This window comes from Oreochromis aureus, linkage group 3 (assembly GCF_013358895.1).
Source record: "Oreochromis aureus strain Israel breed Guangdong linkage group 3, ZZ_aureus, whole genome shotgun sequence".
Lineage (NCBI taxonomy): Eukaryota > Metazoa > Chordata > Actinopteri > Cichliformes > Cichlidae > Oreochromis > Oreochromis aureus.
In genome coordinates, this window is record NC_052944.1 from 88,929,779 (window position 1) to 88,945,834 (window position 16,056).

General features: G+C 42.9%; 1 protein-coding gene across 3 annotated transcripts in view; it reads right to left on the reverse strand.

Annotated features, from left to right (window-relative positions):
- Positions 1-68: 68 nt before the first annotated feature.
- camta2 (calmodulin binding transcription activator 2) overlaps positions 69-16,056 on the reverse strand; it is a 38,610-nt gene continuing 22,622 nt past the window's right edge. For all 3 annotated transcript variants that reach the window (XM_039608779.1, XM_039608778.1, XM_039608780.1), the window contains exons 14-25: positions 12,492-12,658; positions 8,327-8,511; positions 8,173-8,251; positions 7,469-7,736; positions 7,171-7,386; positions 6,891-7,093; positions 6,608-6,789; positions 6,318-6,522; positions 5,751-5,822; positions 4,603-4,796; positions 2,704-2,778; positions 69-2,624 (exon numbers count right to left, since the gene is read on the reverse strand). In XM_039608779.1, coding sequence (XP_039464713.1) covers positions 2,570-2,624; positions 2,704-2,778; positions 4,603-4,796; positions 5,751-5,822; positions 6,318-6,522; positions 6,608-6,789; positions 6,891-7,093; positions 7,171-7,386; positions 7,469-7,736; positions 8,173-8,251; positions 8,327-8,511; positions 12,492-12,658 — 1,901 coding nt within the window. In that variant the 3' untranslated portion in view covers positions 69-2,569. The remainder of the gene's footprint in view (positions 2,625-2,703; positions 2,779-4,602; positions 4,797-5,750; positions 5,823-6,317; positions 6,523-6,607; positions 6,790-6,890; positions 7,094-7,170; positions 7,387-7,468; positions 7,737-8,172; positions 8,252-8,326; positions 8,512-12,491; positions 12,659-16,056) is intronic.

Consider the following 16,056-nt stretch of genomic DNA (forward strand, 5'->3'; position numbering starts at 1 on the left):
ATATCACAAATATATTAGGGCTTTCCCCTCTTTGGTTCAGTTATCAAAATAAGGAACCAAACAACAGAGACGAATAGCAAACAGTTGATTTAATCATCTGAATCATACAACAATGATTTAATCTTAAAGGTTTAAAATGCAGAACAAGTCAATACAAACTCATGCAAAGCTTCACTGCAATGGCTGAAGAAGAAAAACGGAGGATTTCCTCATCTCAGCTCAAACTGAGAGCAAACAAGTCGTAATGAAAGCTCATGCTCGGGCGCTTCAGTGTCCGCCTAAGAAAAGCACATCGTTAAAAAAAAACAAAAAAAAAAAACAGCAGGACTTGGAGAGTACTTTGTCCTCAATTTTGCCCTGAAATAAAATGCTGCACAGATTAAAATATGGAAGAGAAAGGAGCTCCATCTGACCTCTGACCTCATCAGAGGAAGAATAAAGTGAGATTTGATCAAATGGAAGCGGCTGTGCTTAAAAGTTCAAAGTACCATTAATAATAATCATTAAAAAAAAAAACCCCAAAAACCCCACACACATCTTACTACCTGCATCTGTGTTGCTATCTTACTTAAAGGTTTATCGCTCAACTGGGAGGAGAATCCTGGGGGAAACTAGACAGTGTTGAGCATCTGGAAAGACATCCAGAATACCTGCTGAGCCTCCTGCCACCACAGCCTGAATTCAGATAAATGGAAGATAAAGGATGGATGGCCCTTTAAGTCTTATCCAGATGCTTCATGAGCAAAGCACTCATTGCATTCTTTTAATTGACAGGTGTCGCGCAGACATCAAAACAGGAAGCAGAGAAATTGTGGAGTTTTTTTTTTTTTCATAAAGTGATCTGAATCCCTCCACTCCCTTGGTGGCAGTACTTATTGCAAGTTCTACTTCCCCACATGAGACTCTGTGTTCCACAAATCTACTCTACTTTTTATTCCCTAAACCTGGAGCAGACTTCTCTCTGAGATTTGGGTTCCTTAAAAACTCCCAAATAAATCTAACATGAATACTGATTAACATATAAAGAATTGTTCTCTGTTTAGGATCTAATAAACCTGAAAATAAAATTTGATTTTGTTTCTACAATCTGCTGTACATTTTATCAATGTCCATCTTCTGCAAGTGGATACACTAAGAGCCTTTATTGTGAAAGGCAGGAACAGGAAGAAGCCCTTTTTGCACATGTGAAGAATAAATGGAGCTTCTGGTTTAGATCAGGCAGCAACAACCAGATCTCTAAGGTACTTAAGGTAAACAATAAACAAGCTGTTTAATTATCTGTTTTCTGATCAGATCTTCTCACTAAAACAGAAAAATCAGCATCTGACTGAGGTCAGAGGTCAGGGTTCGGGGAAAGCTTCCGTCGGCTGGGGGGGTGGGATTATTAAGACTCGACCTCACAGTCTGTGCAGAACTCACACTCACACATTCACTCACATGAACAGTTCATGCTGTAATAAATAAAAACATCCAGAGCATCTATAAAGTCCAACGTTAGAATATATATATATTTATATATGTTTCTATATGTGGCTGTGTTTAAATATATTTATAAGTAGCTTTGATAGAATCATGTACATTTCAAAAGAAGCAGAGCTCCATTCAAAAGTGCTGCAGCAGAAATCAAACATTCACACGTCCCTTCGATCCCTCATATAAAAAAAACCCCAAAATGACAAACAGCAGTGAATTATGGGACAAAAAACAAAAGAAAAAACACTTGGATGTGGGCTCACTGTGCCCTGAGCTGTGCCTCCCAGGAGGCACCTTTCTCACTGTGCTTCCTTGTGAAAACAATGCGCTCTTCCTTAACTTCAGGTCCATGTCTCGCACTCATCTGCTGTTGATTGTTATGGAAAGGAAAAATCAAACTGCAGATCTGTTGGAAGAAGCACCTGATAGAGGATGAATTTCAATCTGGCAGTGTCAGGAAGCAGTTTTGACTCAAGGTTTTTATTCACCGCACTTTACTGAAAATAATCAATAAATAAATAGAAAGGTAAACAAATGCAGTGCGGTCAATATTAACAGGGATACATTTCCTCAGCAATTAATCTGAGGATTTTTTTTTTCTTCTGTTTTTACTAAAAAAAAAAGCTTGATTTATTTTATTACAAAAACAGTTCATTTTTTTCTGTCACTGATCAGTTCAATTCCTGATATCATCTTCAGTTTGTAAATATAGACTGAAAGCTCAATGATTGTCCTGTCAGATGAGGCGTAAGAAAAGACTGCCAGAATCTCACTACAAGACACTGCTCAGGGCAAAGAAGCGAGCCCACGTAGGCTGAGCTGCTTTCGAACGGAGCGCTTCAAGCTGCAGACAGACAGCTACATTCAACAGGAGAGAAGACATAGATCGATAGATAGATAGATTGGTAGATAGATAGATCAGTAGATAGATGGAGTTGGCGTGGGGTAAGGCATCTCTCCGTCACTGTCCTTTCTCTCCATCTGTCGTTTCCTCGTTTGGTTTTTCTCTTTGTATACATCAAACTAAACCTGCTGAACTTTCTCGCTCCCGCCATCATCCCTCTCTCCGCTGGAGAGGAAAAAAGGTTAAAACGGTTTAGGTGGTCAGTCCTCTCCTCTCCAGCTCCCTCGTCTGTTTCAGCTCTTTGATCCTGTAAAAATATATTTAAAACTCAATTCGAGCTGACAGAGAAAATATGATTATTATTTTAAAATTCCTCCTTCTGTTACCTGTGTCTGCAGCGCCGCAGAAACCTCATGATCTTGCGGGCTGCCTGGTCCTGTTTCTTTGTCAGAAACGACCCCCTTAATGACAACGAGAAAAGAAAATATCTGTGATCAGTGTGTGTCTCTAAACCTCACAACTTAAGAGATCTATCCGGATCACTAACTCAAACGAAACCCTTGTCTTTGCCTAGTTTTTGGTGCCATTGGGCGGTCACTTTGATCAATTATTCTCTGCTCTCTGGCTCTTTAGCCAGGTGCTCTAAACAGCAGATATTCAACCTCTGCTAAGAACTACACACCACACTACAGACAAGCTACAGACCCATCTCGAAACTTCCCATCATTACAGAAATATTAGAAAAAGCAGTTTGGTCACAAGTAAGTAAGGCACTTGAGACGCATAATATTCTTGATAACTTTCAGTCAGGTTTCAGGAAGTTACACTCCACAGGAACAGCTCTCCTTAAAGTCACAAATGCCCTTCTGATGGCCGCGGATACGGGTTCCTGCAAGGCTTTCAACTCACACTCAAATTCTCACATATCACTCCACTGTTAGTTGCAATGGCTTGTGGTTAGCTACAGATATCAATTTAAAATCCTCACTCTTACTTTCATGGCCTTAAAAATACATCACACAAAAACAACATAACTTAAGTTCCCTGTAAAGCACTTTGTAATACATTATTTTCTTAAAAAGTGCTATATTAATAAATTGGACTTACTTAAAACTGAGGAACTAAATCTGTGTTTCACTGCAGAGGCTAATTTAAAGAGAACTTTTACATTAAGCTTCATTGTTGGACATGAAAGCAGCACAGCAACTGATCTTCTCCTGACAGAACAAGTTGTTCTGTCAAGTTGAAAGATGTTGTTCATTGCATGAACAAGAGATAAACTTGGGGGAACAAGTTATTATCTCGTGTGAAAAGGTTAATAAAGTTATTGTCAAGATAATAACTTGATAATCCTGAAGGAAACCAGTTGGGAACAAGTGATTATATTTAGAGATTTTGAAAGTTATTTTCTTGTGTGAAACAAGTTAATAATTATACCCACAAGGTATTTAACATGTGGGCTAATATTCTAAAGCAACAAGTTATCATGATGGTTATTTTATTATCCTAAGGGAACAAGTTGTGATACTGAGGGAAGCTAATTATTACCTTGAGGGTACAAGAAAGAGATTATTCTGAGAGAAGCAGTTTTTACCTTGAGGTAAAAAGTTACCAGTTACCATCTAGAGGGAATATTTTACAATATTTAGGGAAGTTGAGAAAAAAGTGATTTTCTTGTGTGAAACAAGTTAACAACATATGTCCACAAGATGTTCAACATGTTGGTTAATATCCCAAAGGAGCAAGTTATTATCATGATCTTCTTTAAGGAACAAGTTATCTTTTGAGTGAACAAATTACTATGTTGTGGGAAAACAAATTATTTTTCTGTAGACGACAGAAAGAAGACAACAAGTTGTTCCCTCAAGTTTTTATTCTGAGGGAACAAATTACCTTTTTGAAGGAAAAAGTTATCTTGACTGAACAAGTTATTAACCTGTTTTAAAGAATTATTTATTTAAGGGCTAAGTTGCATTTCTTGAAGGAACAAATTCATATTCGGAAGGAACAAGGAGAAACTTATTTATTGTCTTGAGAGAACAAATTTTTATCTTGTGGGAAAAGATAAAAAATTTCCTTGTTTTCTTGAGGGAACAATTTGTAATCAGAATGAAACTTTTTTTCCTTTTAGGAAAATATTATACTTAAGAGTATGGAAGAAGACACTGTCTTAACTTGTCATTACTACATTATTTTTTGTGGGCAGAAATTAATCTTGTTTCCATGCCATCAGAACGTTTTTCCACCAGGTTTATTAGCTTGTTTCAGGAGTGATAAGGTCTTACTTGATCTTGGGGTTGTGGGTGGCAGTGCCTCTTGGTGCCTGTTTGAGCCTCTCATACTCCTTGTAGCTGCGGTAGTACTGCTGGATGAGGACGGCGGCCCGCCGGCTCTGCTGGAAACGCTTCTGCTCGTAGTACGACCTGAACTTGGACTGGATCAAGATGGCTGCCTGGGTCATCTTCTTATAGAGAGCATACTGAGGGGGCAAACAGAGTGTTAGAGCTCGTACAGAAGAAATAGTGTTCAGAGAAACTGACGGAGAGATGATCCATCATCCGTTTTCTGTTTGATGTCGTCACTCTGGTGAACCTGAAGTACCGTACCTTGACGCGGTTCAGGACTCTTTATAAATCTGACTTTCCTTTTGTTTTTACTTAGTGCTGTCAGCATCAACTTGCTAACGGAGATTTGCCGCATTAATGCGGTTATGGCGTTAACATCATTTTAACGCGATTAATGCTGACAGCACTCGTTTTCTGTTTTCCATTTCGCCCTGATCCATTTAACCTCTGAACAGAGTTTAACAATGTTTTTTAAGATGTTCATGTAGGACATGAACTCGATTTAATCTCAGTTTTACTTTCACCGTAATAGTAAAAGTTTATCCCATTATGAACTCAATGTCTCAATGAACATAATCAACTGTCTGGGACTATCTTACATTGCTTTTGCCACTAAAAGAGAAGGGAACATATTTGCTGTTTTACACTGTCAAAGGTGATCATTTTTTATTTTTCTTTGTCACTTGACAATGAAGTTGTTATCTTTGAGTATTTTATTGCTGGACAGTGAAGCACAGCTGTTGCCCTACTTTAACAATTTTATGTAATTTCCCAGGTTTGAGCCTCTCTGTTCCAGCTCAAATAAAAACTGGAACAGTGACCTAAAATAAAGTGACATCATGAGCTCGATGTAGTACGGATACATTACTGACTGCTGTCGTTAAACAGTGAGCCACACACCAACACACACACAGGGCGATGTACTGACTACACATCACTACGTCTACGGTCAGCCATATTACCTTCAGAGCTATCCATGTTAGCTAGCCAGAGAAAGAGAGAGAGAGAGATGGTAAAGAGACATGGCAGGTTAGTTTAGTGTTAGTGAAGCTCGAGACAAACTCAAACAGCTCAGCACACACACACACCTGTTTGTATTTCCGGTAGCATCTCTGGATGACGGCCGCAGCCATGTCCTGCTGCTCCTTTAACCTCCGACCCTGAAAATAAAGAAAAAAATACTAAATTTCCTGGGAATAAACTGCCACACTACACAGGTGAAATAAACCAAACCTAGATGACAGTAGATGGATGGTATGAAATAGTGACCTCTGAAGGATGTATTTCCTCTGGTATGCTTATCTGACTGCAGACATCCTGCATATATGATGTGGATGTTTGAGATACTGAGGGCATTTCTTTCTTTGTTAGCAGACACAAATTTGATAAAGAGCAGTGGAGAATACAGAAAGACATTTTTGGTGCTGAATGGGTCCAAATGCTTTGTTAACAGTTCAGCCCTTGTTAAAAAACACAACTTTGGAGAATTAGACTAGGATGACCAAATTCAGCTGGGGGAGAAGGAAGTGAACTACCACACTAGATTACGGGACTGAACTGTGTTCTTGGACACACAGACTAAACGCCCCGCACTAGAAGGAAACCTTTATCCCTAATATTGCTCGCTCCCTCACTTCCCATAACGCCATGTGCACCTTGTATCTCCTGAAGGCGTTCTGGATGATTCTGGCGGCCTCGTAAAGCTCCCTCTGCTCGCCGTCTGTCAGTGTCAGCAGGGCGAAATCTCGCTCCATCTTTCCATTGGCTGAGGCGTTGAGGAATTCTGCCCATGCTGCAGAAGAGGGAGGGCGGAGCCTCTGGAGCGCTAAAGCGCTCAGTGGTGAGGGGGGGCACACCCGCCTGCAAGCACATGTGCACACATTCTCATGACAACGTTTGGTTCTAATGGTTACACTTTTCTGGCATCTTTTGGGGCGGGGCTTACCTGGGCGGGGAGTGTGCGTGGGTGTCGACCGTTTCCAGGTATGTAGCCAGCCAGGTGTCCTGTATGGCCGGGTTGTCCCATCTTTCTCGGAGCGGTGACTCCGCCCCCCTGGGGAAATCCTCCTGTTTGATTCGCTCTGGGGTTGCCTCAATGATTTGCTCTGCTAGCGTTGCCATGTCAACCTGTTGTGTGTGGATGGTAACCATAGCAACAGTGACATTTTTTTCATTAAATACATTTAAAAAATTAGTCTGGTCTAAACTAAGGGACTAAATTTTGCTACCTGCAGCACCTCTTCCTCCAGGTACGCCTCTTCCTCGCCTTCGTTCTCAGCATTCTCGCTGTAGCTCAGCAGCTGCTCCTCAAGTGTGGCGTGTGACCGCCGCCTGCTTGCCGTGCGCATGTATGACTGAGCGTGGCTGGCGGAGACGCTCTCATAGTCCATGAGGTGAAGGGGGGAGTCTCTGGAACCACCAGGGTTCAAACCTGCAAGATCGAATTTGACGATCAGTGACCTCATCAGGTACGTTGGCGAATTACAAATCAATGAATGCAAATGTTACCTGTGCTGAAAGCGGTGTTTGTCTCCTCCCCCCACATGGACACCAGAGGGAGGGAGGACGGGGAGGGAGGGGAGACAGATAGTGAGGAAGAAGAGGAAGGAGACGAAGGGGAAGAGGGCGACGTCTCCATGGGGGCGGGGCCGCTGGAGTAAGCAGAGCTGGGGGAGGGTGAGGAGGGGTCACTGGGGGAGGGAAGACTGCTGGAGGAGCTCAGACCTGTTGGGAAGAGTGCATACTGTTACAGCCAATCAGAGAGATGGACTCAGGCCACATGATGGGCAACAGGTGTAAGCATTACCTGTATCTGGGCTGGTGGAGAGAGGGGACAGTGGTGGCTGCGGTGTGTGCGTGTCTGCTGGAGGCGTGTGCACGTCTCTGGACATCACGTTAGCGAACGTGCGCTGCGTGTGCAGCTCCTCCAGCGCCGTGGCGAGGCGAGTGTGTCCTCGGGAGCGAGCAACGGCGAGAGGCAAGCGTCCCAGAGAATCAGGGATGCCCAGAGCCAGACTGTTCCAGCTGTAGAGGAGCTCTGCCGCCCTCTGGTGGCCCAGCGCACACGCCCACATCTGGAATGCACGTGACACAGAGGTGAGGGAAGCAGCAACCAGATGTTGGCGCGACAACTCTGACACTTCATTTATGAGGATGAAAGATGGTCTTTATCCAAAAAGTGAATAGATTTGCTTTAATTCACTCTGTATGGATTAAGGATTGCTCTTCAACATTTGTTGAAAACTAAAGTTACTCTTTTAGTGTTGAAGTTGTCTTTTACATTCCTCATATGACGCTCACTGCGTTACTGCTGGAAAATGAAACTGACCTTTAGCTGCAACTCAGTTAGCAATACAACAGCAAGTAATACAACAGGATGCAAGTTGCTCTTTAGGGATCAAACTTGCTGTTTTAAGGCAGAAGTTCCTCTTCTTGGTACGAATTTCAAATATTGAACAATGAACTTTGACCCCGTTGGCCACTGATATGTGTGTGTGTGTGTGTGTTTACCAGCGGCGTGCAGGAGAAGTGGTCGACATTCAGAGGATCGACTTCCTGTTCCAGGTCCAGACTGTCGCTGTTTACATTCCTGTGAACAGCAACAACAATGTTAACAAAGCAAAAACAACAGCAGTAACAGGAGAATGTGTGTGTGTGTGTTTACCTCCAGTGTATGAGTGTGTGGATCAGGTGTGTGTATCCCTGTGCAGCAGCCAGGTGGAGCAGCGTCATGCCACGGTGACGAACGGAGTGATGAAGCCTCTCTCCTCCTCCTCCCCCTGACCACCGACCGCCCCTCATCATCCGCTCGCACACTCCCACAATCCTCCTCTCGAACCACTGAGAGGACTGACACACACACACACACACACACACACACACACAGATCAGACAGCTTAATGTCAGCTTTGCCCTTTTTAACCTGCTCTGACCTCACCTGCTACCTGACTTCACAGGGTCATGTGACACTTTAGACCAATCACAGGGGAGCTCCTTTAGCTTGATAAATGATAGTTTATAAATCACCTCCTTCTCCTCCAGCTGGTAGGAAACATTACATTCATACCCTCCTCCCTCCCCTCCAGTTTTCCCTGCGACTCACCCAGGCATGCACACCTCCCCCTCCCCTAACTGTGAGGACAAGCGTGGCTAAAAATGACTGACGGCGGAAAGGGAGAGAGAGAGAGAGAGTCTCTGTGATCCACCCAGCTGTCAGTCATCCATCAGGCTCTCGGACAGCTGCAGCACCAACACCATGCTAACACCGTTCTAACCGCACGCTAACCCGCGCAGTAAATAAACTCTGCGGTCTCCAGTTTACGCTCAACATTTTTATTTTAATTCAAAGTGACATTTCCAGGCTGATTGACTACGATCGCTCAGGTCAGCAATCAAAGACTCTAGGTCTGCAAAAGTGCCGCGATCGAGCTAAAACACTGCACAAAGGGTCTCTTTCTGACGCTCCTGGTGGATAAGTTACTCTGACTCATTCTATGAAAGGTTTAAGGAAAAATAAATGCCTTTAAGTTGCTAGAGTTGCTTTTAAAGTTGTTCTTTTGGTATGGAAGCTGCCCTTGAATTTCATCTTTAAGGCATCGCTCTTTAACTTTATGCATATATATATATATATATATACATATACACAAATATTTCAGCTGCGCTTTTTTTGTTTTTGAAGGATTCAAGTTGCCACCAAAGTTGAGTGTTGTTCTTCACAAGCCACTCTTAGTTTCTGTAGTCCGAGAAAGTACTGAAGGTGCTCTTTAAGCAATAAAGGATTAGTGTTAAAGGACGATTTTAATCCACTTCTAGTTTAATCCACTTTAAGCCTGTTAACTTTAATTTTGTCTTTAAGGACTGAAGTTAGTTTTAAAGCAGCTGTTTGAGCTGAGCTGTTGTTAAAGGTTTCAAGCTGCTCTTTCATTTGTTCCTTATGAACAAATATGGAATAAAGTTGCTTTTTAAGCAGCTCTGTAAGTATTCAGGTTGCTGAAGCTGCTCGTGAAGTTTCTGTCTATGCATTAAAGTTGCTGTTAAAGGTTAAAAGTTGGTTTTAATCAATGAAAGTTGCTCTTTAAGTATAAAGGTTTCCCTTTTTTTGCTAGGCCCCATAATATTCAACATTGCTATCAATACATTTTTCAAAAAATGCCTCTCTGTGCAAAAATGGGTTTAAAAAGATAAACAACTGTTTGTCCGTGATTTGAACCGGGGGAACAAATCGTGGCAGGGTCAGCCTGATATTATTTGTATCCCGCTGTAACTTTACTGCATAAACAGCTAACATCTAGTTAGTTAGTAGTTAGTCATTATAATAAGTGTGCTATGAACTAAAAATCAAGAATGTGGGATACTGTTTGTCCGTGATTTGAAGAGCCCAGCGCTGCTCCCAACGCAGGGAAAAGCAATTCTGCAGGGAGACCTACCTCGGCACTTGTGCAGGTGAAACCAAAGGGAAGATATGCTTCACCATATTTTCTAGTCTTTGGCTTAGAATGAAGTTGGTTTGGAAACATATTCAGCGATGCTTCATCTCCTGCTTTGCGTGTCTGTGGGCGCCCTGTGCTAGCAGTGTCCAAGCGGTTTTAATTTTTTCTTTAATTTTTTCTGTTAGGAATAAAAGCTGATCATTAAGCGATAAAGTTACTGTTAAAGCTTTAAGGATTAAGGGTGTTGTTAATGTTTCAAAGTAACCCTTCGGATGAAAGTTGCTCTTCAAGTTACTGTTTAGGCATTAAAGCTCCAGTTAAAAGCTTAAAGTTGCGCTTTATGTTGCTCGTTAGGGGTTTAGGTTGCTGGTGAAGCTCCTTTACCACAGTTCAGTGTAGATTAGTTGCTGTGTCCAGCTGCTCAGACAATGTGATTTTTAATTTTCTCGATCAGTGGAAAAGCCAGCAGAGTTAAATCCAAGTGCCACCATGCTGACGCCTCGCCTGAGCGTGGACGCACACAAACATCTGTTTGTGCACAGCTGACTGACAGTTGTGCACAGCTGCGTAACAGCCTGGGTACGAGAGGGTTAACGGGGCCTCCCTGAGCAGCTCTTCTTTCTCAAGACAACAGCAGATTGTTTCAGTTAAGGTCAAGTGTCTCTCTGTCACAGCGAGGCTATTTTAACTTGACCGCGGCGTCTGCCAAATTCCCATGACATCAGAGGGAGGGCGAGGGGGGCGGAGGGAGGTTCAGCAGAGGTCACACCGTTTGTTCTTCACAGGATCCAGCTGTACGCGCTCGCTGCGAGGCCTCTGCTGCAGTTTGATCAGTTTAGAGGAGGATCCATCCAAGTTTCAGTCTTAGTGAATTTCAAATTAAAAGTTCAGCTGAACTGTTACTGCTTTCAGAATCGAGCTTCATTTGTCATCTTTTACTCTGTGTAGTAAGTTTTCAGTTACTTCATGGTGGTTTTGATTGTTGTAGTTTAGCTCCTGGCTTCAGGTTGCTACTTTGAATGACCTGAGTGTACGGGGACCAAATGAAAGATGTGAAAATAAGGACTTTTCATTGTATTTTTTCTGAAGAACAGACGGCGTCACAAGACTGAATTGTTACCTACAGTTCAGTTTTACAGCTTTCTTACACAGACATCATCCATACCTTACACTATAAAGGTGACTGCTGTTGTGATTTGGTGCTAGATAAATAAAAATTGAAGTAAATTAATGGTGCTGTTAGTTATCCATTAACATCCACTCCATTTCCTCTGCTGTTAATTTTAATTATGGCTTCCTCAGGGCTCTATCCTTGGCCCACTTTTGTTTTCTAAATATATATATATATGATTTCTCTCAGCCAGACCACTCTTAGCTGTGATACCGCCCACTGCAGCTATGCAGATGACACACAGCTCTATGTTCCCCTGTCAGCCTCGACAGTTTGCTCACCTGCTTCAGTGATAGCAAACGCTGGGTGCTCAACACTTTCTAAAAGCTCAGCGATGATAAACACGGCGTCCGCTCTGACCTACAGTAGGCTCAGTTCATGGAACAAACATAAGAAGCTGTGTTAAAGTGTTCATCTCGGTTCTCTTTGTTTAAAATGTGCTCCGAATCGGATCATTGTTATCTGCTAATGCTTTGCACAACTTCACAAGTGCATTTAATTTTTCCCGCCATGATTATCGTGCTCCTCTCTACGTCAGCATCAGAGCTCCCTTCACCGATCTTATTAATAACTGTAAAGCATTGGATGGCTTTGCTCTGAAGTTCATTAAGAACCTCTTAACGCTCTGTGAATGTGAGTAAACAAAGATCAGCAGGCGTTTACATTCAGAGCAGTCCACCCACTGAGATCAAAACCTCTTTACTGACTTTTTAATCTCTTCTTAAAAGAGTAATTATTGACATGCTTTCATGGATGTTTAATAGGTTTTAAATACATTTTTAGGTTTTTAAGGCATTAATGCATATATATAATAATGTTATTTTTATTATGAAATAACAGAAATAAATCTTGTTGATTTAAATGTCTTTTCATACTTCTGTAGACGTCTCTCGTGATCAGTTTTATTATTGGATGGTTTATTAAATGTGATCATTATCAGATTGTGCCAACACTTGTTTAAACTAAAAGAAAGGTGGACCGTTAGCTGGAGTTTTTTCAATGTTTAAATTGGGCTGAATGTGTCCCAGGAAGTGAAATAGGTTTGATTTTGAGGTGCTGCAGCAGAATCAGAAACCTTTATATAAAAACCATAAAACTGAGGAGAGGAGCGAACACACAGAGACAGAAATCCAACACAATCGTGACTTATTGTAGGTAAGGGGCGCTTTCAGGAAAGTTTGGTATGAAGTGACTTCAAATGGTTTTCAGATGGTGAACAGCAGTCTCACCTGTTCGTGGTCCTCTGGTGGAGGAGGGGGGGGCGTGGCCAGCTGGCTGCCGTGCTGCTGTTGATTTTGCCGTTGTTGCTGCTGTTGGTTGTTGTCGCGGGCCATCTCCGCCATCCTGCGCTCCATCTGCTCCAGCCGCTCGAGAATGGACATCCTGAACTGATTATCTGCAGGAAGAGAACACGGAGGGTGAAACCCTGTCATCCATCATCTATAGTTACTGATGCAGCGCTGCAGGGTGATTTTTTTGCATTGTAGGACGTTAGCATGGCGAAACAAAACTTCACAATATTTATAGGTTTATTTCTGGAAGGTTGGCTCCACTAACAGATGTCACTTATTCCTGAAGCGTAAACTGCACTGGGGTGTTACTAACAGGGCTGCTGAGTGAGAAAACTTGCATCTAGGATGACTCCCTGAGTCCTACACTTCCCATGATGCACCGGTATCGAGGGTTATCTCTGGTAAACCGCTGCAAATTCAACAGCAGAAGGACAAACCGTCAATCATCGGAGAGGCTCGGAAAACTGAAAATCGAAGCTCAGAAAACTGCGTGTGTGTTGACAGCTCTAACCATGAGGCTGCTCCTAAATAACTTTTTAAAGAGCACCTCTTTATCACTCACACACACACACACACACACACGCGCACACACACGCACACACACACACACACACACACAGTGTCTCACATGGAAACTATCTGACTGACTTCAATCGCTCAGCCGCCTGGCACACCGAGTGTGTGTGAAGGAAATAAAAGCAGAGTCCCTAATATAGCCTGATACACTGTGACCTGGACCCCCCCCACACTCTTACACACAGGGGACTCCCTGCTTTCTAACAGCTGCTGTGATTATTTTACCCGTTTCTCTAGATCGACCTTCATCTGCTAACGAGCAAAAACACCTACAAAGAGACACAAACGCAAAGAAAACGACGTCTGATTCGGACTCCGTCAGCCGGGGCCGGTGGCGACGGGGACCTGCAGGTCGTGATGGCTTTGAAAGTCTGAAAAAACAGTGCCGTATTTAAAATCCAAACAGAAATGATGAGATGATCAACGCTTAAGGAAGAAGCAGCGATTCAGATTCTCTCCTCAGAGAATGACAGACGACACATTAAAGTTAACGTTTTCTAGGTTTAAGGTCTAAAATATTTACGCGTTACGCGCCACAGAACGTGAGAGATGTGGCTTCAGTTTTAACGGGTAAAACTTTTAACAGTTACTTCCACCTGCAGCTCTCATGTTTGTTCCTGTTATTAAACACTTAATCAATACAGGTTTACGGAAAGAAAATTACCTCTCTGATGACTGTGGGTGGTTGCCGTGGTTACGGGGCAGCCATGTAACCATGACAACCATCACATAAAAAAAAACCCCCACACACACTCTCTTAGGTTGGTCCTACCGGCCCCATCCTGCTGCCGAGTGTCCATCGCCTGTCTGTCTGTGGGCGTCTGATTTCAGGTGAGGAGCATGCTGGGTACGCTGTGACGTCACAGGATAAGTCTACACGGGATCCTTATGTGTGCAGCAACGCACAAAGACACGCATGCCATGAGGAGGCAGACTGAGCGGCGGTACGAGGATCAGAGAGAGAGAGAGAGAGGGAGCAGGCAGGACGGCCAAACACTGCAGAAAGGCATGCTGGGAAACCCACAAAGAGGGAAGGGGAGGGGTGGGGAGGGGAGGCTGATAGAGTGTCTCCACTGACTGTGTGACATTCCTGAATGTGAGACGGAAACCCTCAACAGACAGACAGCTGAGGCCAGACAGCTGCCCTCTCACTCTGACCACAACAACCAACCGAGCTGAAAACAAGATGCTGCAGTTCCACTAATGTCCACCAGAGGCCCCCCCAAGTGTGTAAGTGTTAAAAAGTCCAACTTCACAGTAGAAATCAGCATGTCTCTGTGTCAGAAAAACAGCAGTACACATATAACAGCCTTTAAATGTCTGACCTGAAGTATTTTAAACCAAAATCTGAGTTTTTCTAGATGCAGGAACCGACAGAGATCAAAGAGAAAAACAAAACCCAGAATGGAGTTCCACAAGGCTCTATTACTGATCCTCTAGTTATTATTCAGATTATATCATCTTGTTTGTTTGCTTCTACAAATGTACAGAGGGTGTTTTTTTAAAATATGCCAGGTGTTAAAGTTATGATAATTCATTATTAGGGGCGTGATCTCTGACAGGTTGCTGTAGCTGCTAGCTGTCTGCTAGGCCTTACCTCAGCTAATTGGAAACCTGTACTGGGCCTCTAGAACTTGTGCTGTGGGATCCTTTTGAAGCATTTTTAAATCCAATAATCTGACAAATAATATGACTGCTGTGTGGTTAAATGTACTGTCCAAGAATTCTAAGCTCTAATTTCAATGAGTGAAATTCAAGGATTTTATTTAAATGTTACTCAGTGCGGATTAGCATGGATCTGATTTTAAGGCAACTAGCATTCGCTGATATCCTGGTCACTTCTGGCCCAATAAAAATTAGACTATTGCAGTCAGCTGCATCGACGTAACATGCAGTTATATCTTTAGGAGGTGGACGTCAGCGTACAGCGGTGAGTGCAGCGTTAATTAATACAAACAAAACAAAGGGGAAATTTCCTTTGAGTCACTGATGAAAGACTTTCTAATAGGAAGTATCACTATACTGCCATATGGTTTCCACAGCAGCAGACAGATGTGAGGACTGTAAATTAATTTAGGAATAAATATTAGAATATCTGGGAGGAGGCCCCGGGGCAGACCCAGGACACGCTGGAGAGATTATATCTCTCAGCTGGCCTGGGAACGCCTTGGTGTTCCCCCGGATAAGCTAGAGGAGGTGGCTGGGAAGAGGGAGGTCTGGGCTTCTCTGCTTAGGCTGCTGCCCCTGCGACCTGGCCCCGGATAAAGCGGCAGTGGATGGATGGAATATCCATCCCAAGCAGCTTTAGTGTGAAACTAAATCTTTGCCATACGGTCGCAAAGTTACAGAAAAAAAGACCAAGTTAAAATAAAAGTTCACTGTATGATGATAAATAATGACAATGACTACATTGAAGGTAGGGACTGGTCTGAATCAGCTGTTGGACTCTGCTGCCCTCTTGTGGACGAGCAGCTGAACCCCACACTGACGGCAGCAGAGCAGCTCAGAGTATCAATCACTTACTCGTTTGATCAATATCCCGATCACTGATCAGTAGTTCCTCCACTGTAAACCTTCTAACTACACTTCACATTCATACAGCACTTTGGTGCTTTAGCCTTTAAATGCTTTCAAACCATCAACATTCTGATTAACAGGCAATTTGTTCCTGACCGCATGAGTCAAACATGAACCCACGAACATGTTAGACGAATGTGTAAACCACTACAGTACAGAGACACTGAACCCAAAATGCTGATACAATTTATTTAAAACTTCTTCTACTACTAGATTTTTTCTACTACTCAGAGTTTACATCATTTTTCATCCAAGAACAAACGACATATTCAGACAGACTTCCATACAGTCCTCCAAATAACCAACTGGATGGAGTGTAATGGTGATGACACCATGTGTGTAGGGAGGA